Raw genomic sequence first — 26,549 nt, forward strand, 5'->3', positions numbered from 1 at the left:
ATATATATATATATATATATATATATATATATATATATTCCTTCACACTCGCAGGTGTGACCATGGCCCTTTCTTGCAGGGCTGGCCCAAGACATGTTGCTGCCTGTAGCAAAGGACAAAATGGCACACCCCTCATTTAAGTTTCTGAAGCCAAGTGGGGAGGTGGTCAAATCTTACTTCAACACCATTGAAAGGATAGCCTCCTCTGTTGCTCCTGAGGGCAGCAGGCTAGCACAGGGCAGGCCATGTGGGGCGTAGCAGAGAGGAATAGTTGGGAGGGGGCTCAAGAGGAACAGTTGGGGGCCTGCAACCTTTGGCCCCCACCCCAGCATCTGCCAGCTGAGGCAGTTGGTTCCCTCTGCTTAAGGCCAGCCCTGCTTTCTTAGGATTGTGATGTTGCTCTCTAGACCAGTCAAACTCCACTTTCAGTTAATAACATCCTCTTATCTGGGGTGAAAGTAGACAAAGACCCATACATGTAGCTATCTTTGTGGCCTTCAAAAGGGAGGGGGAGGATCTTGTCCCCAGCGAAAGCTATATGGCAGGCCTAACAGACAAAACCTTGTGTTATCTTCTTGCTGATAAAGACAGACACGCAATTCATAAAGTAGTCCTTTTTGCAAAAGGTTAGAAACAAAACTGTAGCTGGGTATTATGGTGGCCATCTTATCTAATGGCTTATAGGCAGAGCCCATCATCGGTCAGTTTTTATTCAAAGTTGCTTTTGTGTTTTAATTTGTACGTTGGATATTCTTCATAGTATTGCAAATCTATAACTTGTTTCACTGTTTTAATAAAGGGCAGGTGCTGAACCTACTGGTCACCCCAGTTTAGGGAGGGGTGGGGAGAAGAGAAGAGAAGAGAACAATGACAACAGATTACTCCAAACAGGTAAATCTCAAGGCTGACTTGTGCATGTAAAGCCAAACTCAGATGGAAAGGTGGGGAAATGGGTGCAAGCTCACAACCTCTTTCTGATCCCCAAGTCTTGGAAACTGTATCTTTGACTATTCCCCCCCCCCCCCAGTCTCTGTACTTAACTAATAGATACTAATAATGATACCACAACCAAAGAACCACTATGAACAACAAACAATTCAAAATAACTTTATAAACTGTCACATTTCTCCTTTGTACATCCTTTTTGCTGCATACCTCAGGTTTGTTATTGAAAGTCTGCAAATGGTGCTTCTCTGCCTCCACTCCCCCCACCCTCCCTGTTCAGTGAAAGGCAGCTCGTTGAATGCAAAACTACTCAAAACCAGCCTTCAGCACATTATTCACAAGAGCTTCAACATAGTTCAAATCCCCTTCCACCAATTTCCACCCCCGCCCTTTCAAAATGAAGTTCCTCATTTGAGATATTTCAACAAAATGGGAAATGAATGCCATCTCTGGAGCAGTGTTTTCAGGAGTGGATTTAGAAAGGGTAGCAAACGCCTGCAACTCCCGTAAGACAGAGCGAGTCAAAGTTTATCACAGAATAGGCTAGAAATACTGTGGTTCAAGTATTAAACCAAATTTCTGAGAAATCGCTAAAGAATCCACATTTCTGATAAATAAGAACACAGTGGGAGCAAGTATACATTGCTGTACACTGCATATAAAACTGTCTGTTTTAAACTGGAAAGACAGGTGCAGAGACCAAAAAAGGGGGGGGGGCGATCAAAGCCATGAAAATTGATAGTGTGTCCTCTCCCCAACACACACATACTTTTCTTTGTCCAGCTATTCCACAAGTTGAGTGGGATCTGCTGACATTTGGCTCTTGAACTGCAGTCCAATCCACGCCCATCCCTGTGTGAGAATGGGTCGCCCTGCAGGAAGGCCCGACCACGTTCAGTTGCTGAGTGGGGAGGGGTGCCTTGCAGCATGCAATTGCATTATCCCTGCTTTCCTCTGCAGAAGAAGAAAATCCTTGGCTAGAGAAGCCTCCACTTGTTTCATCTTTGGGGCTTGGCCTTTTTCAGTTCCCTGTTTCAAGGGGCTCCTCTTCAGGGTCAGCCTTCTTGTGTTTCCTTATATGTTTGTACTTCTCAACATAAGCCTTCACAAGATTAGCCACCTTCACCGGGTTAATTTCACCACTTTTGCTGTGGCAGATCTAGGAATGGTAAAAGGGGATTGAGTTAGTTTCTGTGAACCTAGCATTAAATCACCCTGCCTTTTTCGACTTCAAATTCACTACCTGAAAGAGAAGGAAAGTCTTGTGCCAGCAGCTAATATTCAGTTTACAGAGCATGACTTAAATGGGGCTTTTCACAGCCATTTGCCTAAGTTTAAAATAAGATATTCCCTCTTGTTACCTTTTGCACCGCCTTCCGAAGAATATCTTTGTATTCCTCCTTAGTGATTTCCCTCTTCTGGTAAAAGGGCTTAATTGCGAGTTTCACTTCTTCCACAGCCCTCTCTTGCATGTGAAGTTTCTTCATGTACTATAAAGGACAAAAAAAAATCAGTTAACCAAAAAGCTGCCTGCAAGTAGGGTTTTCAAACTAAGTTATCAGAGCAGTGGTTTATAAATTACAGGAGGAAAATATGCTGCTTCCCCTGTGGCAGTCCTAGTTGTGCTGAAATGTGGGGTGGGGATCTGCAGACATTGTATTATTTCAGGTCTCCTCAGGAAGTACAGTGGTGCCCCGCAAGACGAATGCCTCGCAAGACGGAAAACTCGCTAGACGGAAGGGTTTTGCGGTTTTTGAGCTGCTTCGCAAGACGAATTTCCCTATGGGCTTGCTTCGCAAGACGAAAACGTCTTGCAAGTTTGTTTCCTTTTTCTTAACACCGTTAATACAGTTGCGACTTGACTTCGAGGAGCAACTCATAGAACGCGATGTGGTAGCCTTTTCTGAGGTTTTTGGTGATTTTTGAAGCTATTCCAAACTTTTCCGACATCGTGCTTCGCAAGACGAAAAATTCGCTAGACGAAAAAACTCACGGAACGAATTAATTTCGTCTTGCGAGGCACCACTGTACAATAGGTTCAGAGAAAGCCTATTAATGAACCACACTGTTGATTTACTGAATGCCTTGCTACAAATTACAGTGACTGTGAATAGCTTAGACCAGGTATCTTCAACCTTTTCAAATCCAGAACCCGCTTTTAACCGAAACATACATTTGGGGACCAATTTCTTGATCTTCTACCATATATTTGCATGTTCATAGTGCTCCTGTTGCAACCCACCTAGGATCAGGCTAGGACCCACCAGCTGAACCAGTGGCTTAGGTGTATCTAAAAAGCATCAGACCCATTCATAAAGGACAGGTCTATCAACAAAATAGTTTAATGTTTCACCAAAATAGTTAAATGCTCAGTGGTGTTTTACTTCTAGCAACCAAGGGTTGGGGATAGCTCTCTCCATGAAGCATCTGTTGACTGTTCTGAAAGACTAGACAGTCTGATGCAGCAGGAGAATTCTTAGATTTTATGGGAGAGATCCTATGCAGTTTGAGAGTTGATGTTGTGCAAGCAGTAGCACAAGAGGTAGTACACAAAGCTTAAATGTCACCAAGTAGAATAGCAGTTGCACTAAGACAGGCACTGGACTTGGCTGTTGTGCTATGCTAAGAATGGGGCTCCCGCACGCTCAATGGCTGTTGTGCGAGTGTGCTACTCCATTTGGGTTTTGCCCATGAGTTCAACTTCATCATCTCAACGAGCCATCTACCTACACTCACCTCCTCATTTTTTGATTTATCCACAGGGGACTTAGGTGCTTTGACTTTCTCCTCTGTATCTCCTGTGGAAGCTGCCTGAATTCCTGGTTCTGAAGCTGTTGCCAGATTGCCAGGTTCTGGAGTCAATCCTTGTCCCGCCACACAGCTAAGCAGAGGGAGACTCCCCTGCATGATGAACTGGACGGTGGGCTGACTAACAGGCGCATAGGGAGGCAGACTTGAGGGCAGTGGTGCTGTCAGAGGCAGGTTTTGGTTGTACACCTGAAAACAAAGGAAAAGAAAAAGATCACAGACCACTTCTCGTATCACAACATGTTCTCTACTTCTGAATGCCACTGAATACCAGTTGCCAGGAATCACAGGCGAGGACAAAACTGCTGGGGCAGGTCCTGTTTTTAGGCTTCCCTGGCTGGCTACCGGGAGAAAAGGATGCTGGACTCACTGGAACACTGGCCTGATCCATCAGACTATTCTTATGTTCTGAACAAATGAGGGTGGGGATATGATCCATAGGGATTACAAGAACAGCGTTCATTTAAAGGGACACGTATATTACTTTCTGCTAATTCTAAAAGGGAAAAGTTTGTTTTAAATTGTTGTAACCTATCCTGGGATCTTAGAGGGAAATGAGGGTAATAAATTAAGATAATACTGAGCTCACATCAGCCCCACTGGTGAGCAGTGGGTGGTCTTCAATAAGTATGTTTGTATGCAGTCTAATAGCTGATTTTAAGATGTCTAAAAAAAACCCCACATATTTAATAAGCTATTGGAAATTAGAAGTCACAAGCCCATGGCAAAGCAGCAGGACACAGTTTCAATCTTTTAAGTAGGGGAATGCCAAAGTCAGAAAAATTATTGCAGTACATGGGCTGAATGAAATGTACTACATGTGGGTGGGGGGGGGGAAGAGGAAGAAGACTGTTCCACAATGAAGTCAAGTTGGGGGCACAAGTTTACAGATGGAGTGGAATGGCCTCCCATGACACTTGTCTTACGGCGTGGGAACCAACCTGGGAGGAATCTAGATCAGGAAACATAGGCTCAGGAATCATATAATTGGTTGGAGGAGGCTCAGTTAACTGCACCTGATTTAATGTTTGGGTCAAATCCTCTGCTTTCCAGACCCCTTCTTTCGTTCTCTGCTGTTTGCAGAATGGCACCCCTGAAAGATCCCCAGGAAGAAAAGCATATCAGAACAAAACATCTAGATGATCACAGCAAATAAAAACACTTCAAGTTATCAAACTTCATGACAACCTCAGAAGAATTCAGTACAGATGGTTTAACAAGCTTCCCCAACTTCTTAAAATGAGATTTTAGTCTGCAAGCACAAACACGTCTCTAAGTTCCTAGAAATACCTAGCAAAGCTGAATTCATAGCTTAAAGCTCATTAAAAGTGGCACAGACATTTAGTTTATGAACTGTGGTCCAGAATGAGGGTGGAAGAGTTATGCTTGTTTATGAGTTAGTTATGTTTTTATGATGCACATACCCATGTTATATTCTTCAAACTACACATGTAACAAGTGTAACAGGAGGAATCAAGTCTCTCTTTAAATAACTCTAGCTGTTTTGGAAAGTTTTAAAGAATTCCTTGCAGTACTAAACACTGCTTAAGCACGCATGCATATATGCTAGAGAGAACTCCATGGCTTACTTAACAAAAACAAGCATTGTTTGCTATTACATCAGAAATGGAAAACCATAGTTTAAGCTTCCCCTCCAAACCAAGAAAAAAAATCTTGCTTTGGAATTCTGCTTTCTGGGAAAGAGAAAACCAGTTTGCCAGGTTAGAGGTAATGGCAAACTGGATTGCCACCAAAAAAAGGCAATGTCAGAGGGCATGAAGCAAGGAGAACGCATGCAAAGTGAATACTCACTAACGTAAGTGCCAAACTACAGTGAAACTGCACCCCTTATTTTTAACATAACCTGAGGCTCTCATTTAGTGGGACCAATCCAACCTTGAACCATGACAACCAACTACATTCCGTCTCACTTCTAATAAGAAAAGCAGCTCCTATCCCCATGGCATCGACTTTTGCCATTTTGAAGATTTACCATGCACTTACTTGCTGCTTTGTCTGCAGTCACTGCATCACTTTCTTCCTCTTGAAGATTCCATGTAACTCTTTTCACTGGTGCTTTAGATTTCAACACAGGACCTTGAGCTACTGCTTCTGGTTCATGTTTATTTACATCAGTGGCATTCTCACCCAATGTAAGGCCCCCACCTTTAGTCTTTGTTGGCGTTTTGATTTCAGGCAAAACTTTAATTGGCATTGGCTCATCATGCTCCTGTACAAGTTCCTCCTTCACTGGAAGACAGTCTGATAAAAATGGGCACACATCATCAATATCTTCGTTTCTAACTTCAGTTTCTTCCAGTTGCTCACTACTTTGACTAGCAAGTCCTGGTGACTCATAGCCTGCTGCCAATTCCTTCCCAGTGGAAGAATCTATAGTGTCAGGTAGCACTCCAGAACTTGCACACTCTGCCTGATAAGTTATTACAGTTACAAGTTTCTTGCAGATTTGCTCCTTTACAATGGTCTCTTCTAAATCAACTTTCATTGCTATCTCTTTTGGAGGGCTCTCCTGTACAGGCATCAGGTCTAGATGAACATTCAATGATTCTTGTGTTGAATCTTCCAAGTCTTGGGTCCAAGGAGGAGCATGATCAAGAGAACTGCCCAGGTTATCATCTGAGGATTTCTGGCCTTTCTGGTCCTTCTCTTGAAGAGGTAGCAGTGGCATCTCTTTCGGCTTATGTTTCCTTTCTTTGGAGCGTGACCTAGGTTGCAGTTGTTTCTCCCTAGACTTAGGCCCTTTGGACTCCCGGGGTCTTGATGGCGAGGATGACCTTGATCTCCTCTTTCGCTTCTCCCGGGATCTAGATCTAGATCTCTTTCTCTCTCGGGACCTTGAGGTTCTCTCCTTCTTGTACCTGTCATGGCTTCGCTCTCTTCTGTGCTTCTTTTTCTTCATTCTCTCAGCACTGTTTGATGGGGAACATTCCCTCCCCCTTCCTCTAGTGGCAGAGTGCTTTTTCTTTTTCCGACTTTCATACAACTCAAAAGAAGAGTTGCCTGGACTACCAGATCGTGATCTAGATCTCTTGGGTTCTTTTGCCCAGGAGCTTTTTGCCCTTTTGTCTTTCGTCTTATCCTTTGCTTTCTTTTTCTTCAATCGCTCATAACTACTGGAGCGGTCACTTGAGGAATGCCGATTCTTTGATTTAGTCCTGTGGCTTTTGCTGTATTTCTCTTCAATGGAGCGAGAAGTAGATCTGGAGCTTCTATCTCTTGAACACGTTCTAGATCTAGATCTTGATCGTGTGCTTTTGTAGTCTTTTGCAGCTGCCTTTTTTCTTTTTAATGTGTTCTGGCTTCGAGAACTGGAATTTGATGGGGATCTTGAAAAAGATCGCTTTTCTGTTTGCTCATTTTTGGGTAATATCTGTAGACTGTTTTCTGTTACGGAACTGTCCACCTCAATTTTCGCTCTAGCCTTACCTAGGTCATCTTCAAAAACTACCCTAGGACCATTCTCATCCTCCTCATTTAAGTGCTCTACATCTGTGACTTGCTTGATGGCAGAGGATGTACAGGGTAGACTTGACAATTCCTCCTCCTCAGCTTTCTCTTGTTCTGCATCAGATACCTGCTCCACAAGCCTCTCCTTTATCATATCGTCACGAGACTCTGTGTTACTTGATGGCACATCTGATGATTCGGCCCCTGATCCAAATACATTTTCCAGTGCGTAATGGGTAATGCGGCGCACTGTTTGGAATGTCTGGACTTTTGGACTCGCGATGGATATTGTTCTGGTGATATTAGCAAGGGGCAATCTTTCCGGACTGCTATTTGCTGAGCTTGAATCAGAGCCTGTTGGATCAAAAGGATCATATATTTCACTTTTGACTGGTTTAGTCTTTTTCAGCGAAAAGAGGGGCGACGGATTCTCCTTTTGCTGTACTTTATTGTCCACAGGCCGGAAAGTATTGCAAAACCCAGGATTAGACAGTCTGCTGGAATGTTCCACATTTCCAGGGATGTTGATTTTAAAGCTCTCAAATGATGAGCTTCCAACGTTCCCCCTTGAAGGAGGAAAGGTGCAACTGGCATGGGCAGCAGCAGAGCCTCCACTTGTGTGCGCTTGTCTCTGAGGAGCACGCGACTTGCTGCTCTCCATTTTACTATCACCAGCTGGTTGGTTTGTACTCCCTTTGCCAGTCAACTGTGTGACACAGGAGCTGGGAATATCACTGTTTCGGTCACTGGCCGGCTGCAATCCCAAATGTCCACTAGTCGATTCCTTTTTAATCTTTGGTATCCTGGGGAGTTCAGAGATATCAAGCCTTTTAGGGGACAATTTCAGAGGCTGCCGCACAGGTACGGGTTTTGAGAGTGAACTCGAGTTATTGGACAATAATTTAGAAGATACAGAAAGAGGAGCCCCAGGCAGTTTAGAGCCTCCATTAAATCTGAATACTTCACCCAGTTTGGGGCCACATCTATTCAGATTTGCTAAACTCTGAGCCTGAACAGACCTTGGAGTCATTGAGTATTCAAATCTAATGGGAGCCCTTCCAGATGTAATCTGCAATGGATTCACTGCTTTGTTTGCTAGGCTTAGTGAAGAAGAGGACAAGGCGCAAGTATTTGAGACAGCAGATTTGGAGTTCAAATTCAGTTGTGAAGAAACCAAAGATTCAGCAGCAGAGCCGCCACTAACTGGAGTCCCCAGTTGGGAAGCCCCCTGCTGGGCACTGTCCTCCAAGCCTTCCTCCACTCTTGAATTGCTTGCTGAATTGTCACGCAGCAATGAGACTGAAAGAGACACGAGAAAAACCCATGAAAGTTTTCCCACTCATTTGCTTGTACTATTCTATACCGACAATAACATCCCATAATTTTAATATGAACACGGGACAACAGAATTGGGGTTTTAGCAACTAATTAACACTATGCAAGTGAACTGTCAGCTGTGCCAGCTAGCACAACTTCCAGTACGACAGTAAGTTACACCTCCAAGTGTCAACACTTAAAAAATAAAAGGGTTGGTCATTGCACCCTAAGCTCTCTCATACTAATTCCGTATAACCTCTGATCACTTACATATATTGCTTACCAAATCAAATGTGGGCAATCAATTGGTCTATTTTATGAAATTCAGATTAATGTGATACATTCTAGAAAGCACAACAGCAGTACAATGTCAATAGTCCTATACTGTTCTCTTCTATTGCTATGCTTTGACAAATAAACAAAATACTGATATGTACTGATTTTGTAGCTCAGTTGGTTAGAGCGTGCTGCTGATAATGCGAAGGTTGCAGGTTTGATCACCGTAAGGGACAGTTGCATATTCCTGTAGTGCAGGAGGTTGGACTAGATAATCCTCAGGGTCCCTTCCAACTCTCTGATTCTATGATACTCTATGAATAACTCTGGCTACCAATTCAAGACATACTATTACAGGCTGCAACATGGCATTTGCTTGCCTGCTGCTTGCAAAGATTAGAAAGTGCTTGTGCTCATAACATGCTAACAAACTTCAGATCAGTCTAACTAAGCATTACCTGCTTTCTTTGCTGTCAACGATCCATCTCTATTAATGACGACGTCAGAACCACTCATCATAAGGAGGCTCTGTCCAGTCAGGATGCTCCCCAGCAGGTCGGGCACAGGGGCTGGACCAGCTTCTGGCTCAGGTGTCAAGGCAGGAACACTCCTCCTAGAAATTACACAAGGCATGCCTTCTGATTTCACACTATACAGAACTATACTGGTTACATCATAATGAACAGAGGATCTTTGACATCCTATTAATATAGGTTTGAGACTATAGCACATCTCCACAAACCTGAGGCAGCTACACAGGTTAAAGATGAGCCATCCCCAACCAGTCCTATTGCTACCAGTGTTTTCAGAAGAAACAGCCTACCTTGAGTTGATGGCATACAAAATAACTATAGCTAGTGGGATAAGAAAATAAATGGTCAAGTATTATTTTCTTTATAGAGGGCTGAAAATACTATGAAAAGCCTTGCTATTGGGGGTGGGGCGGAAACCCGGTAATATGCAGAGTTGTCTGTACTCCACAATCCAATGCAAGTGTAGAAAACCTGCAGAATCTCATTCTCATTTCATTTAATGTTTGCACCCACTTTTCCTTCCAAAAATGAAGCCTGAAACAGCTAATATAATGAAACACATATAATATGGAAACCAAAGCAATATAAAAAATGCTGCAATAATTGTTTTCAATCCAATACTTGTCCACAGCTGGATAAGCTATGTGAACATTTACCAAGACCAAGGAGGGGGTGGGTGTTCCAACTGGTATTTCTGAAACCCAGAACCTTCAGATAACACAACATTTGTAGTACCATCTTGGCTTTCTGCCTACTACACACTTATAACATTCTCTAAGTCTGAGACAGCAAGAAAGAACATGGAGCACAATCCAGTCATAAGTTGAGCACTTGTTGATTTCAACTGGAGAACGGAACGTGTGCTTAAGAGTGCAATCCTCTGCAAATCTACTCAGAAGTAAGGCCAACTGAGTTCAATGGCATTTGCTCTCAGGTTAAGAGCATATAGAAATGGAGCCTAAATTCTGCTCCACCAAAACCCAATGGCCTTAAAATGTTTTAGTCTGGCCCATCCATACCAGTGGGCAGCTGCAGTTTTGTTTTTAATCATTTTGGTCCTCTGCACTGTGTATAAGCAGCCTGCTCAGCCTGTGTAAGTCTTTTGCAGCAGCAGCGTTTCTTTGCTTTGCTGCAGCCTAACAGATTCTTCCTGCTGCTCTTGAAGCAGTTGCTTTCTTTTTTAAAAAAGCAAATTATAACAGCTTTCAATTATCCAAATGAACACAATAAAAACACCCCATCTCACCCACATTTTTATTTAAAGAGATACAAGTAGCAAAGAAATAAAGGAAAAAACTCAGTGTATAAAACAAACTTCATTAGTGAAACAACTCAGCCGACCTCTGCCATATAAAAGGTGAGTTTTATTCACACCTCTGCTTTGATACTGTGAGCTTGAGCTTTCCGCCTGCCTACTGCAAAACACAGGAGTTACAAAAGAACCCCCAGTATTTTAGGTATCAGTGTCTTTGCACCCAAGAAGCTCACTAAACTCAACCATCTCATTAGAAGGTGCCCCAAAATTACAAAATGGGACTCCAAACCAGAAGACTGGAGGAAAACAATGCAGACATAAAAAAAGAAGTGAGACAAATAAGATGCTCCACTGATGTTTTGAAATGGCTCCAAAACATGTACCTCTTGTGGATTCCTAGATCCATAACTCCTTCTGCTTAGCCAAGGCCACATCTGAGAGAAAAGCTAGCTGCCTCTACACTCAACCTGCTTTGCAGCTGAGCTAACAGGCTTCACACCTATTGCAGAACCATTAACTCTGCCTGCAACTCCACACATACTAATCCTACAAACACTTACTCTCAAATAACACCAACGTTACAGAATAAGCAGAAGGTCTTCTAGTCACTCTTGCTTTTCACAGTAAGCATTCTATACATCACACTTCCCTCCCATTGTTACTTTTAAAATCAAGGGCATTGTGCAATTGTCAAGAATGTGGAGAGCTAAGAAATACTGATCTAAAATATATGGAGTCACTATATATCATGCATTTAAAATGTGGCAAAGCAGTGTAACTATACCAAGTGTTGCCTGCATAACATGGAAATACGCCCACTGCTATAAGCCAAGCAGGTATAACCAGATCTGGCTGCACTTGTTCATGCTTTAGAATGCACACTGACCTGGGAGGAAGGCCTACTGAACTCAGTGAGGCTTACTTACGCGTAAGTTGCATAGGAATTCACAACTGGTCACCTCCAGGTTGGCTTACTGTAATGTGCTTTTTAATGAGGCTGCTTTTGAAGACAGTTCAGACACTTCAGTTTGTCCAGAATACTGTTGCTAGGATGCTGGATGATGCAAGCCAACTGGAGCATACCACTTGCACCTTACACTTTCTGCACTGGTTATCAATTCATTAGGATATTTATAAACCACTAAAGAGCCCCGCACCACAATAACGATATAAAATGAAAACTAAATAGGTAAGAACAAATAAAGCAGTTCTAAACAACAACAAAAGACTGCCTTCTGGAAAAGCTAGTGATTTTTTAAAAAAAGGTTTTTTTAAAAGGTTTTAAAAAGGAGTTGTATGCATTTCAACTGCAACGGGCAGCTGCTACTGCACTGAAAGATGAAGTCTAAGCTGACATGAAACCAAGTTCTGATGCATGAGGTTCTACTATGTGGGCACCCATAGACAGTGCTTTTTCTTTTTTTAAGGAAAAAAATGGTGCTGGGACTAAGTTGTAACAGTAAGTACTGCACTTTAACATTTTTTTTATGGGGGGTGGTTAAGGTGCCAGTACTGTGTATCCTTGAGTCTCCCCAGAAATAAAGCACTGCCCATAGATCACCTTAGTCAACAGACAGGTATATAGGGAAGTAAGGCAATCCCTCACTTATCAGTTGTTGGCTTTTGACCTTGAAAGCTCTAAACAAGGTCAAATCATTGTACCTGAAGAATCACTGCTGCCCATATGAATTTTCTAGTAGATCATCTACTGAAGCCCTGCCCTCAACTCTTCTGTCAGGGAGGGGTTTTCTGGGATAGTGCCAAGAATATACAATGCCCTGCCAAAGGAAATATGTCCAGCCTATTACTGCTTTTCAATGAGTAGTGGAGGCATATTGTCCAGCAATATTTTTTAGGCCCACTTAAAAAAAAAAATCTGACTGGTTTCAATGGAGTTTTTTTATTGTTTACTTTTAAAATCGATGATAGCTATACTGTTTAATATATTGCTTTAAATTCTGTTGTGGTGTTGCCACCATGATCACTTCTTAGAAAGGCAAGATAGATACACAGTACTGAAATAAATAAAAAATATTAATATATTAAGTGTCCAAACTGGAATGGCCATAGCATCAGACATACATCTAAAATACGCTTTTGGTGTTCCCCAGGAGCCTTATCCTGAATACACACACACAAACACCCCTTAAGCTAAGTGCTCTGAAAAGTCCAAACTGCTGCAACAAGCTACTTCCCATTTTGGAACTCCAATTTGCTTTTGCCTTACCTGTAATAACTCACCTGGAACTTGCCTTCTTTGGAAGCAAACATTTGGCTGCATTCCTGCTCTTTTGTAGATTCTCCCCTAATTCTCAATGAGCTTTGGCCCTCTTTGGCTCTAGAAAGAACATCTCAGTGATTTCGGCTTACGCTTTGGCTCCTAATAAAAAGGAAGCAGAAAGCTCCCTAAACCTTAAAGCATTTTTTAAAAAAATTGACAGGCATGGATCCACAAGACAGAAGCTTCAGTTTTGGTAGTCTCTCGGGGAGAGGAGCAGGAATCCAGTCAAATGACCCTGTTCAAATCTGAAGTAAGGAAAATGATTCTTTTTCCTCTGAGAAAACTTAGTATGCAAACCTTGAGCTATCTCTCGGCCTAACCTTCCTCACAGGGTCATTGAGATAATAAAATGGGGCCAGGGAGAGAACCACTAAGCAACTTAGTGGTAATGAATTAATAACAAAACTAACAAAAGCGAAAAGAAACGAAACTGCTTTACATAACTGTCTCAAAAGAGCCCATAGAATTTGTGAATCATGAAATATGTCATCCATACACCCCTTCTGATGCAGTGAACAGACCCCTACCCATCATTTATATCGTGAACCAAAACAGACATGTGAACACAAGACAAAACAAAATAGCTGCCTCTTATCATGTTTAGTTGTACTCTGAGTCTTCAGCCTCAGGGGCAAAGCCAGGCACCAAGTTCCCATGATGCCGCTTCCCTCACGTCCTCAAAATCCCTCCTCAAAATCCACCTTTTCCAAACCCCATTCCTCAAGTCTCCATTCCCCATTGTAACTGAGCCCAATTGCATATTCTTCCCCTCTGTACCCCCTGCCTCCATCAACCCCCTTGTACCATTTTCTAGCACAACAAACTGTAAGCCCTTTGGGGCAGGGATTGGTTCCCTCATTCTTTCTAACGCACCATGTAAATTTAATATTCTTAAAGCAACAACCACAACCTCAAACATCTTTCTCAATGTGATAAAGCAGGGCTGTGATAACCTCCACCCAAGCCAAAGAAAACCCTCCAGATTACCCATGTTGAAAATCCCCTAATATTTGTCCTATTCCGTTTGTTGTCTTCCCCTTTTTCCGCTTACTCACACATTTACTCCCCCTTGCTTGGGAAATTTCCCAGTCGCCCACCCTTTCCCTCCAGTTTGTTTAGGGCTCTCCGCTCCCAACTGCAAGAGAACCTCCCAGCTCCAACATTCCACCTCATGCCCCAGTTAAAGGGAAACTGCCTCAAAACACTCTACCAGCCGGCAGACGCCTGATCTGAACTGGACATTGGGCATCCTTGAACAAAACAGACCCAAACAGGGTTCCCAGGTACTCAGCACTGTAGGCAGCAATGTTAGCATGCCAAGGATCAGTAGCCCAGGACTGCATGAACCTGGCAGCCTAAGGGCTGCTTTAGAAACACATTGATGAACATGTGGAACACTGCATTGGTAAGCTTGCTGGGTGTTTTTGTTTTTTTTTTTTTAAAGCATGCTTCCAAAATGAGGCCTGAATAAGCAGGGAATGGGGATAAACATGCAGTAAGGTATTCTTTGCACAGGAGGCAAGCTCAATGGAGAGTCTCTCTCTTTAGCCCTCTCCCGTGACGGAAGCAGCAGGGATGTCTCACTGGAATAAATGACAGCAAGAGACTCCACCCACAAGCAAATATTTCCTTCACTACCACTACAAAAAAAATCAGGGTGAGCTAACAGTCTAAAGGAGGAATGTGGATGTGCTATGTGTGAAGAAACAATTGGGCAGACGGTCCTTGTCCCTTTCCCACTCTCAGCTTCCGCCCTCAAATTTGATGACAATTTGATCTCAGGAATATGCTTATTTAGGATTTCATGGTGGCCAGCAGAGATCTCCCGCTCCCCTAATTAGAGAATTTCTGACTAATTTTAGGGGTCTTTCACAAGCTTTCCTAGGAATTCCAGAGTCTTGGGCGACATTTGTATCAAATGCTTCCCTTCCACCTGTCTGGTGCAATGAGAGAATCAAACTAGTGAGAATGAGAGTGTGTGTGTGTGTGTGTGTGTGTGTGTGTGTGTAAAAGAGAGAGCATATTTAGAGTTATATGGTTGCTATTTATAATTGCTCACTAAGGTGAGAGTCATCACCTTAGTGATTTTAGGAATAGTGACCTATTCAGCAAACTGAGAAAGGAAAGGATTGTAGCTTCTTCAAGCCAACTACAGCTGGGATTTGAACTGTCTTTCTATCTGTCATGGATGCTTTAGCAGAGATTCCTACATTGCAGGGGTTTGGACTAGATGACCCTTAGGGTCCCTTCCAACTCTACAATCCTATAATTCTCCACATATACACACACGACACACACTATGCTATAGTCTGTAGCACTGAGCATGAATCCATGAAGACTGCAGAAAGGGCTTGAGGTTTCAACGCAGTGTGAAAAACAGGAGAGACTACAAACTAGAAGAGAACTTTGTGCACCTCACTTCTCTTGCTGCTGCTTTGTATAATAGAGCATCATGTGGCTGGCCTTACCCAGGAAGCCCCATAGCGACTGGTCGAGCGACAGGACGATGTGATCTTAGTGCTGATTGAGAAAGGCCTCTTCTTTTGTTGCTCACAGGTGAGGCCGAATTTACAGGAAGCTCTTCATTACTAGGAGAGAGAAAATTTTGAAGATCACAACCAACTTCCATCTTATCTGAGCTTTGCCTATTTTCTTAAATGAAATATTCAAACTGAGAAGATCAAATTCTGTCTTCTGATATACTATAAAAGTTTCTGAAATAGCAGGGAAGCAAATAGGTTAAGGAACATATAGAGTAGGCAGACTTAAAAGATTAGCTTTAACCTAAATATGAAATGAGATAGGTTTTAGGTTATGTTATGTTTTTAATAGGTCATGCTATATTCAGGATTATGTTATGTTTTATAGATTATGTCTAAATAGGATGAGAGTTCGGAGATACGTGCAAATGTATATGTGAACCCGATCTTTGGGTGGGTGTTTGATTTTCGTTGTTGTGTATACTGTGTATATACGGACAATGACAATAAATTTATCTAAATTTATCTAAATCTAAATAAGCTTTATAATCTAATTTGGATTTAGCCCCATTTTTCTTCTTTCCTGCCTATCACAGAAAAAGTCTCCATGTATTTCTGAACTGCAGTTCTTTGTTTTCTTCCCATTTGTCATATTTCATACCTGTTATAAGGATCCAGTTCAAAAGGATCTCCAAACACAGAGAGAGAGGCTGCTCCAATATCTGCTCTCATAAGGCCAAGAGAGGGTTCCATTGGTTTGTACATGGAAGGGATTGAAATGCCACGTACAGGCTTGCCTAGACGAAGGGTTTTTGCAATTCGGGAACGAGAAGTCAGCTCAGTTTTCACCTGGGAAGAAGGAGAGCAGGTTAACTTTATGCTCAGAACAGGATTCCCACCAAACTCTACGAAAATAGAAAACATGACTACGTATCACAGAAATATGAGGGGTTGCATTCTCTACTCTGCAACCCTCTTAAAGGGGATCATAGAAAGTAGGTGAAAACCTTGGCCAGTAGGCCTGGAGACTGTCTGAGTATATGAAATAAAGTAATAATTACTTCTAAATAAATAATGCTGTATTACAAGAAAATTGTAACAATGCTCTATTACAAGAAAAGCATAAACAATAGAAAAATTTCTGCATTGGTGAAAAATCCAGGAGCATACTTTTATTTTTTTTCCCTTCCTCCGCCTTGCTCGGCGTTTGCGTCTCTTAATCCAAGTTCCAGCGCTCTTTTTTCCAGCAGATGACTTGGTATGAGGTTTTTTACCTGCTGATTTCTTTCTCCGCCCTGTATTAGGTAATATAGAAAGATTTTGGAGTTGGAGATCAGCAAATACAGGCTATAACCTGAATTACTTCTGTAATCTGAATGCTAAATACAATCAATTTTCAAAAGGAAAAGAAACACGTGTCAGAAACACCACAGCCTAAATTTAAAGAGACATGCCCTTCAGGAGAGAATAAATGGAGATTATTCCAGAGGTGTTCACTCTCTGTTGACCTCTCATTTCCTGTGACTTCAACAAACTGGGATTAATTCAGATGGCCCTGCCGACACTGGTCAGGTTCATATGTCATGGAAAGCCATAGTCTAAAACAAACTAGTATTTATCGCAAATAAGCAACATGATTGTGCCCTCTGCTAATTTGCACTAGCTTTGCACCACCTTTTTTCTCAAGCTGGGAAAAACAAGCCACCACATTTGGCTTAGGTTACACAAGAACCAGTGCTTGTGGTTTCTCTCCGACCAAACCATGAGCAGAAGTCAAGGTTTGTTCCTGGCCTACAGCTTATTTAGAGGGTCACCAACCACAAGCACTGGTTTCACATATAAAACTAGGTCAGCCACTCTGTGGTCTGTTTCCTATCTCCAGGTGGGGTGAAGGGAAGCAGGCACAACCGAGCAGCATGCATCAGCACACTGCTCACTCACAGTAAACCATAGTTTATTTCAGACTATGGTTTGCTCTTATGTGTGAACAAAGCCACTGTAAAGCCATCAGAGGTTACAGACCATGTGAAACTAATGGCTGGTCACTTGAATGCCTGGAGCATGTATGGTGCAAGACCCTCCAACCCTGGCTCATCTGAGGGTCCATAAAGTGGCTAGTTACCTCACCAAAAGAAAATCTGCAAGGCACTATTATGTCAAAACAAACATCTGAATCAATCCACCAGGTTCAAGTGCAGCTGCCATCTGAATATTCATTAATATCCCACACACTTGGTAGTGGTTTTGTTTTTCCCTAGTTATTGACAGCTACATAGGGCCTGCTGCACCCACATGAACCAGGCCATGCACTTCTATCTTCAGAGAAGGCTCTGCTGCGTGTTCTGCCTTTCTTAGCTGCCTGCTGGTTTTATTGGTGCTGCTCATATTCTGGGCCTTTTGATTGTTGTTTTACGCTTGTCTGTTTTGTTTAGCTGCCATGGAGGCTTCACTGTGAAGGCTAAAAGGAGGCACAGAAACAGTTTACCAATAAATAAATGAAATCCTCCGACAGCTTGAGTATTGAAACAATTAGTGGTGTCATACGGGGGGGGGGGGCAGGGAGACAAAGGTTCAAATCCACTGTGAGCCATGAAGCACACATGGTGATTCCTGTGCCTATCATACAGCTTCACCCTAACCTACCTCACAGAATTATTTTAAGATGAAAGGGTGGAAAGAGAGCTGTGTAAGCCTCATAAAAAATTAACTCAGAACTATCACCACCATTCTTAGCAAATTACCTCCTCTTCGTTTTTTCTTGGTTGTAGTTCGAGGAGCCAGCGGTCTCTGATACACGGCTGTGCTCAGCCCTGCTGCGACTGCATCAATGGTTTCATCAAGAAGGGAAGACATAAGGTATCTTGGTACATGCTAAAAATCAAGATGGGAAATCACAATTGTTGATTTACTACAAAATTAAGGAAGTAGAAAAGCCGCCCCCGCCCCCCCAAGCCCTGATTTCTTCCTAAATCAAACTGTCTCTTCGCTACAATTAGGAGCTTTCTCCACTCAAAATCCTCCCCTCAGAATGTGCAGTACCTGAATTCGCTGTGCAGTTGTTATGCGATTCCTGTTCACTGTTGCCCGCACACGCTCACTCTGACGTGTTCTGGCTATAGCTCGAGTTCGGACACTGGGACGTAGTCGACTGGTGGTAGGGACGACATCAGCTATGAGGGAAGCAACTTCCTCTTCACTCACATGATCTGTTTCTTAAAACAAGATCAGTTGTCAGCTGTGTTTCAACCAGCACCTGAACACCTTTCTAGAGACCTAAATCCAGGCATTCTGCTAAGCCTCCAGAACAAAACTGGCAAGGGTTCTGGAAAAAAAGAAAGCTCCTTAAATCCCTTTGCTTTAGAATTCCCCATGGACAGTGCATTGTTTTCCCTGCCAAGGCAACTACCAGATCCAAACACCAGTTTAGATAAAGAGATGGTTATGGAGCAATTTACTGTTCACCGATGCCAATGCAATGGTGTGGCTGACTCTAGGTGTAACAAGCTTGTACAATGGACACCAACATTAGCTGAAGTAGTGAGATAAAAACATTGTTTTGTTACTGGTTTTTAACACTGAACAAGTGTTCTTTGATTTATAGTAATATTGATTGATTTATATGGGGAAATCCTATCTCAATAAAAGTCATGCTGCATAAGCTGTGGGAAAGTCCTGTTTTCTTGAAGAACAGCTCTCTACAATGCAAAGCTGAGCTACTAAAGAAAATACTTGCCAGCATCAACAGACGCAGCATTTGCTGGTGCACATGGTGGGCAGAACCATTCATCGACAGGTATCTCACTCAACGGAGGATTAAGGCATTCCATGTGGTATCTTTTAAAAAGAAAGAAAGTGTAACATGTTCTTACAGAGCAGGAGGGTGCAAAGCATGTAATATGTAACTGGCCAGACAAACATCTTTTTTTCACTAAGATGATACATGCAGGAGCTTCCTAACAACAGTAGCGCAGGCACTTGTAGAGACATACATAATTCTTTTGAGTGCAAAGGAAGTTCTGCAACTCTTTGAAACCTCCTCATCTCCCAAGCTGGGCTGCTTATACAAATCTTCAATCATAGCATGGCTCCAAGTACCTCATGGTTCTAGCATAGCACAGAATAGGGCATACATTATGATTGCTCCTATGGAAGTATCTCCCAAACAAGGCCAACTTGTGCCCTATGTTGTATTCATTGACCTTCTATCCTCTTCTTATAGGCTTAGAGCACATTAAGGACCACCTCCCACTTAGCTTTAAGTAATGGGCACCTAAATAAAAAAAATCCCTAGAGAAAGCAAAGCAGGTCTTCTTTGAGCCTACAATGACAAAATTTCATTTTTCTTTTATAGCATGTAAACATCTGGTGGCTGTTTTCACACCTTAAATTGTTTTATAATTTATTATTGCACACTCTGTTTTTATGGTATAAGCTGCCTTATCTCAGTGATGAAGGGGAAAAAACACTACATTTTCAAGTTCTGCCTAAGAAAAATGAAGATCTTCTAGCAACGATGTTTTTCTAGCATTCCTCCCTGCAAGAGGAAAAAAGGCACCATACCCATCAAACATGTCAACCTAGCGGGGTAGAGGGGGTGGTGAGAAGAAGAAATTACGCTATATATTTTTGTGTTTTTATATTGTGAACTGCCCTGTGATCTTCAGAGGAAGGGTGGTATAGAAAATTAATAACATAAAATACAGGCAGCATACAAGAGAAAGAAGCGTTTACAGGCCTAATATAGTGTGAAAGCATCAGGCAAAAGTAGCATACCCAAGGAGGGTTTTTAAAGGCAGAACTCCTTACCCATGATCACAGCCATCGCACAGCAACAGGCGATCTTCTCGGTCGCTTCGGCCACACACTTCACAAAAGGTAGGGTCCTCCTCCAGATTATCCTCCTCAGATTTTGCATTCTCAACAGGAATCTGAGCAAAGTTGCACATTTTTAGGAAGTTTTACACTATCATGTTAATAGCTACACTAAGCATAGCCACTATTCCAAACTCAATAGTGTTTGCACCTGGCCAAGCACCAGCCAACTTCATTATCTGCTTTTGTGCAATGGGACACAACATTCCTGTTCCCCTATGCTCTCTACATAAAAGCATGCTTCACTGGTATTTCACCTGCAATACAAGCCACATTGTTCTTAGGCAAGGACTAGAAGACCCATCCCACAGAAAGCCACCATAAAGAGAGCACACACGGATTGGGCTGTGTATAGAAAGGCCCTTCTACGCATATACATATAAGCCAGATCTCTAAGTGACAGCTGTAGCCTACCCAAAAAACATTACTTCTGAAAATCAGTGTTGGAAAAATTGCTTATTCCAAAACCACAACCATTCATTCAAATGAGCAATTCCCATCAACAGTGCCATTAAGGAAAGGTTTCAAAGTTTTAGGATGGTATTCAGGAAGGGGAAAATTGCTATGAATTCTGAGTTGAAGGAGAAAGCAGACACAAAAAGTTTTACAAAAACTGCATGAAACATGGATTCTGACTTTTAACTTTCCATAAGTCAATGGAAAACCTACTTTCTTCAAGATTTCTCCACCCAGGCGCACTCGAACGCAGATAGATTTAAAAAGTTTGCGATCTACTGGACAAGAGTTGGCATTCTGCAAAGAGAAGGAGGGGATGTGTTATTTATTTGATTTCTTACCCGCCGTTTACCATAAAGTATCAGAAAGGGTACAACAATAAAATATGCAATTATAAAACAATTAAAACAGCTAAAAATGAAAAATAAAAGTAATTAAAACAGTCCATACATAAAAACCATTAAAAACAATACTAAGGTAAGGGGACCACAGCAAGCACAATTTTTAGCTAAGGTAAGCCAAAATCTGCCAGATTCTGCCAGAGTAGCAATTTTGGTTTTTATATCACCCAAATAACAAGATTGGGAGCAACTAATATTATTGGTATTATAGAAAAAGAGAACAAGGTAATGAACGCATGCACTTTTTAAGGTCTACTGGGTTCACATTATTACTGCAAAAACTAAATAAAGGTTGGGCTCTAGTAGTTCAGGATAATAACTAAAATGTATAATGGTAGATTCTACTGATCTAGTTCTTCTTAGCCAGTGACTGTAAATCTGCACTACAACTTGATCCCATACAATGAATCTCTACAAAAATCATGAAGCATTTTGCACAAGATGATCTGAAAATTGCCTCAGGTATGGTATTATTTTTATCAGGTCACATCAAATTATACTGTTTATTGCCTTTGCAAAAAAACTGTAAACAAACTGAGTAAGATAAATTATGCAACAAATCACACTTATCTAAAGATTTCTTACTTTAGACCACTCGACTATACAATCCAAGCAGAAGTAATGGGTACAGTCTTCAGGCGTTCCAACAGCCTGGTCCCTGAATGTGTTGAGGCATATTGGGCAGTTTTCAGCATCTTCATCAGAGGAAGAAAGAAAGCCTCCATTAAGTTGCGGCTTTGCTTTAACCAAATGTGTTGATTGCGTAGCAGCCATTTCCATTTCCTCCTCCTCCTCCTCCTCCTCCTCCTCTTCCTCCTCCTCTGAATCTTACAAAACAATGAAATAATTCCTTAGTATTTATTTCCACATAATGCACTTTGGATTGAAGTGCCCTATGATCCTGAAGAGAAACAACAGTCAAATAGATTCCTGGGAGAGCATGAATACCCACTTTCGGTGCTAAAGCTTCATAAGGCTGCATTATTCAGAACCGGCACTCTACAGCTATCCCATCTATTTCCATGATTCAACACCAGTGGGCGCACAGAAGCCCAATGCTATATTAAAATTTCAGTTAACTAGCAGTCATCATATGTATGGCTTGCTTGATAGGAAAAAGAAAAACCAAATAAAGTTACAGTGTTTATCAGGGTATTGCGCAGCAAGAAGGAGTGAAGTACTGTGGTTAAAGCAGGTATAGGGAACCATAGGTCCTCTAGGTCTCTCTATCAGACTTTTGGGACTCTGCCCAGCCCAGCCAATACCCATTCTCCAGGCCACATCTCTCACTGGCCCAGCTCTGCACTCTCTTCTAGTGATTTTACCTGTCCTTGAATTGTGACAATACTGCTTGCTTGGATAAAAGAATGGCACACAACCACTTATGCAACACACACCACTGGTATGCAAACCCCGGGAGAAAGCTACCCACTAGGTAATGTGGCCTTCTGGCTGAAAAGGGTTCCCTGCACCTGGATCAAAATGTTGAGATTGAAGACCAGGGTATTCAAATTCCTGCTCACCCACAAAGTGGATGATTTCAGTCTAGGTTGTTATAACCATTCCACTCACATAAGAGCATGAATGCTGCTTGAGATCTTTGAAAGAATGGAGAGATAAATATGCTAATGACAGTTTACATTCTATCTCATCTCATTTCATGTGTGAACCATGGCCCAACACGCTATATCCAGTTAAACAGCTGCTGGAGACAACTTGATTCCATAAAATAGTAATGAGCATAACACTGAGCTGTTTTTTTATCATCACCTTCTAGATCTTCATCTTCACCTTCTTCATCCTCTTCACCTCCATCTTCATCAGTATCACCTTCCTCCTCACTGCCCGTGTCATCAGAGTCCCCACTATTTCCATCGCTGCTTTCTTTTGAACAAGAGGAACATGAGAGGGGCACAGAAGGGAAGAACATGAGTGCTCAGGGCCAACGATCATGGAAGGCAAAGAAAAAGCAAAGTCTTTACAAAAAAACCCAACCATCCATTAACATGTAGTACTGGTGGTATTTCCCCCTCCATGGTTGTGCGTACCATTCCATATATCGGAAGTGTTGACCTCTTGCCAACATCAAGTAACTACATCTCCACCACCAGGGAGTGACTCATGAAGAAAATAACAGGCAGTAGTAGTGGCCAGTCTCCCTTATAGGAGTTTGTATTAGGAGCTATCCAAGACCATTGGTATTTCGTTTCTGTTTGCATATTACATATGCACACACGAAACTGTATAATCAGTACATCTATACAAAAACATGGCATTGGTATCAGAAACAAAATTATTCTGAGAGTCTACCTCTATTTTTATTTTCCAACCAGAAAAGAATAGATTTCTAGTTCTCATGGCTGAAAATGTGTGTGCAGTGAGCTGCGAATCTCAAAAACAAAAAGGAAGGGTGTGAGCAGGACTTCAAGCTGCATATTGTTTATCATCCCTCCACCATGAATAGCTGAAACAAAATAAAATTAGGCCAAACAAAGTGTGTAACATTAACCAATTCACATAGTTATTCTTATCAGGGTATTTGGTTTTCTAAGGGGGAAAAAATTGTTGTTGTTCTCTTACTTCCTCTGCTAAAAAAACCCAATAGTTGTATTGCACCACACACTAACGTGCATGAGAGTCTTAACGGCTAATGCTTGCAATAGCATTTGGCTGTGTAGGGAATTCTAGCCATCAGTGTTAGCTAAGTAAGGAGCCATGTATATGAAGCTTCAGATTGCTAAACGTAAGAAAAGCTGGAATGATGTAAACAGCCTTCCCCAGGTTGGCACCTTGTTGCTGGAGTACAACTCCCACTCTCTTTGGCCAATGGCCATGCTGACTGAGGCTGATGGGAGCTGTAGTCCAAAACATTTGGAGGGCCTCAGGTTAGGAAAGGCAGATGGTTTCTAAAAAAGACCACCAAGTTGCTTTCTGTAGAAATGTCTTAACGTTTATAGAGTAAAACTGCAAACCTCACTTACATCCAAGCTTTGAAGTGACTAGGAAATAAATTATGCCTATACAGTTGTGAAGCCATGAAGAATATCTCCAAACACAAAACCACAGACCAGTTTTCTCTTGTAAATGCCTTAAGGTTCAGAAGCTCCAGCAGTTTTAAAAATAAGGCTCCGACTAGTTTCAGTTACCTGCGTCGCTGAAGAGCAGTGCAGTCGTTCTTTTGACTTTGCCTACTGCAGCATTCTTGTTAATGAGCTCGTCCTGACTGTCATCATCCATTGCAGGGCATCTGGAATTGGCTCCCTAACAAGAAACAAGTTTCAAATTGAAGGCAAACTTTTGCAAACAACACAAAACGCTGAATACATCGTTTGTGACTTTGTACGTGCAACCTGGACCATGTCATTCTCTGGATGACATACAGAAAAAAAATATTATTAGGGAACATTTAAGTTACAAACTGAGAGAGAGAGAGATGCAATTAAACAGGGTATATCTTTTGCAGGAGATGTGGACACACGTGTTAAGAGTTTGGTGGGCAACAGTAATAATCTGTATATATTTTTGTGCGACATCATTTCCATGGTGATAGAATGACAGTTGTCAAGATAGTGGGTGTCTAAAAGACAATGAGCAGGGCAGGTCCAGTTTCACCTTGTATGTGACCAGGTCAGTCTTTTTCCACTGATTATTAAAACACTTTACAGACAGCTGCACACCTGTAATGTTTTCAACACATATCAACAAGTAGAAGGCATGCCATATTTCCTAACAGGATTGGAGAACCAGTTAGGCAATAAAAATATTCTTCCAAGAAAGTCTCTTGCCCACAATTGACCACCCCTGCCCAACAATTAAATTGGATTTGAAAACAAATTGATTCTGCCATGCTATCTGAGAGCAAGCCTGGACCTCCAAGTCATGTTTTATCTGCATCTAGGAAAATACCAATTGCATAGAAATGTTATGCTAATACTTAGAAATATAGGATATTTATTAAGCTATAATTAATTTATTTAGTAGGTGCTAATAAATATGAAATGATTTTCCCCACATCAGGCTGCAGCTACTGGAATAAAGCAAGCAATGCTAAATTTTTTGAGGGCTTCAGACTTGCTAAACTCAGTCTAGGACGGCTAGGAGGATTGGTTCTGTTGGTACAGGAGTCAGTTTTATACAGTTTGGAAACATATTTTCTTCCTTGTTCCTTTATTGATACTGAGCTTCAGTTGGGTTGGACCTCAGCCTAACCCTATATCCAACAGGTTAGAACACCTTAACAGTCTATATGAATTGGGGCATGGGTATCTGATGGACCACCTACTTCCACATGAACCTGCCCACTTACTCAAGCCCAGTAGCACCTGCCTCCAGAGGTCAGAAGGGTGGCAGACAGAGGCAGCATTTTCTGTTACGGCACCCCATTCATGGCGTGGTCATCAGTTATGGCATGTCACTGATGCAGTGCTATCCCTCTGGTCTGGCACTTACACTTTTATCTTTTCCAGTGCCAGGCAGACGTTTTTCTTCACCTTTCTTTAAAATAATAATAAAAAAGATTGCCTGAATTGGATTTCACCCTACTGTGCTGAGTTGTTGGGGGTTTTTAAACCACTATTTTATTGTTTTAACATATCTGGGGGTAGCAGTGCTGAAGGATGAGATTTGTAAAAGTCCTCCAAGCAAATAAAATATATACTTTATGCCTGATTAGTCAGCAAACAGTGGTATCAGTCCTTTGCATGTTACCTTTTCCCTCATAGTGTGGAAGTGGCCTAAGGAGAGGCAAATCAAGTACACACCAATAAAGCAAAATAAATACAGGAAATAAGTCTTTGGCGAGAATGTCATCAGGTGCAATGCAAGACTGTTGCACCAGGCAGAAACGGCCCACTCATTTTTGAATTCTAGTACCGGTACTTATCCCTGGGATGGGGGGGAGGGGCGCTCCCAATATTTTTGGATTTCAGCTCCCAGTTTTCCCACACCACCGGGCCACTGGGAGTCCAGTAACTACTGGAAGGCCGCCGGCTCCCCATCCTTGACATAGGCCACCCAGCGGACTGGGAAAACAGAAAAGCGGAACGCATCTTAAAACAGAGAAGGAAGTGCGGGATTCTCCAGCCAGCAGCCCAGCGCAGCCGCCTTCCTCGCCCGTCACCGGGTCGTCGGATCCGGGCAGCGGGTGCCTCTGAAGGACCACCATCCTGGAAATGGGCGCCACCTCCGCTCACCCAGCCAGGCTCCCTGGTCTGACCTGGAGGCCCCAAAGGATCCTCCCCCCCCCCCTCCGCTCACCTGCCAGGAGGGGACCCCACAAGGCTATGTAGACCGGAACAGGAGAGGAATGCGCACGCGCACCGGCTGCTTTTTTACAACCCCTTTTCCCACAAAGGAACGCAAAGCGGAGCGCGGGGCAAGGGGAGACAGACGCCGCGTCGCAAAGCAGGACCACTGGGAGGGCCGAGAACGCCTCCGGAGCCGACCCGGAAGGGAACG

At 42.4% G+C, this 26,549-nt stretch overlaps 1 protein-coding gene across 5 annotated transcripts; it reads right to left on the reverse strand.

The window, feature by feature from the left end:
- Positions 1 to 1,091: 1,091 nt before the first annotated feature.
- PHRF1 (PHD and ring finger domains 1) lies at positions 1,092 to 26,549 on the reverse strand. 5 transcript variants are annotated; one of them, XM_081168287.1, is made up of 18 exons: positions 26,349 to 26,549; positions 24,239 to 24,353; positions 22,863 to 22,976; positions 21,678 to 21,913; positions 20,905 to 20,988; positions 20,170 to 20,291; positions 19,097 to 19,197; positions 18,403 to 18,569; positions 18,105 to 18,234; positions 16,534 to 16,658; positions 16,025 to 16,212; positions 15,352 to 15,471; positions 9,273 to 9,427; positions 5,758 to 8,520; positions 4,770 to 4,846; positions 3,682 to 3,942; positions 2,307 to 2,435; positions 1,092 to 2,104 (listed from the first exon to the last, which is right to left on the reverse strand). In XM_081168287.1, the coding sequence occupies exons 2-18, from the start codon at positions 24,327 to 24,329 to the stop codon at positions 1,967 to 1,969; spliced, it is 5,001 nt and encodes a 1,666-aa protein (XP_081024413.1). In that variant the 5' UTR covers positions 24,330 to 24,353; positions 26,349 to 26,549; the 3' UTR covers positions 1,092 to 1,966. The 5 variants fall into 5 exon arrangements, with proteins under 5 accessions (XP_081024413.1, XP_081024412.1, XP_081024411.1 ...); XM_081168286.1 differs by having other exon boundaries at positions 18,403 to 18,575; XM_081168285.1 differs by having other exon boundaries at positions 21,678 to 21,919.

This window comes from Podarcis bocagei, assembly GCF_964188305.1.
Source record: "Podarcis bocagei genome assembly, chromosome: 1".
NCBI lineage: Eukaryota > Metazoa > Chordata > Lepidosauria > Squamata > Lacertidae > Podarcis > Podarcis bocagei.

Excerpts from the sequence above, each read along its gene's own strand:
- PHRF1 (XM_081168284.1), bottom strand. The coding sequence starts at position 24,329 with ATGGATGATGACAGTCAGGACGAGCTCATTAACAAGAATGCTGCAGTA. Across the intron at positions 20,989-21,677 it reads GTATAGTCGAGTGGTCTAAA|AATGCCAACTCTTGTCCAGT; the intron begins GTAAGAAATCTT and ends TTCTCTTTGCAG. Across the intron at positions 3,943-4,769 it reads TGACCCAAACATTAAATCAG|GTGTACAACCAAAACCTGCC; the intron begins GTGCAGTTAACT and ends CTTTGTTTTCAG.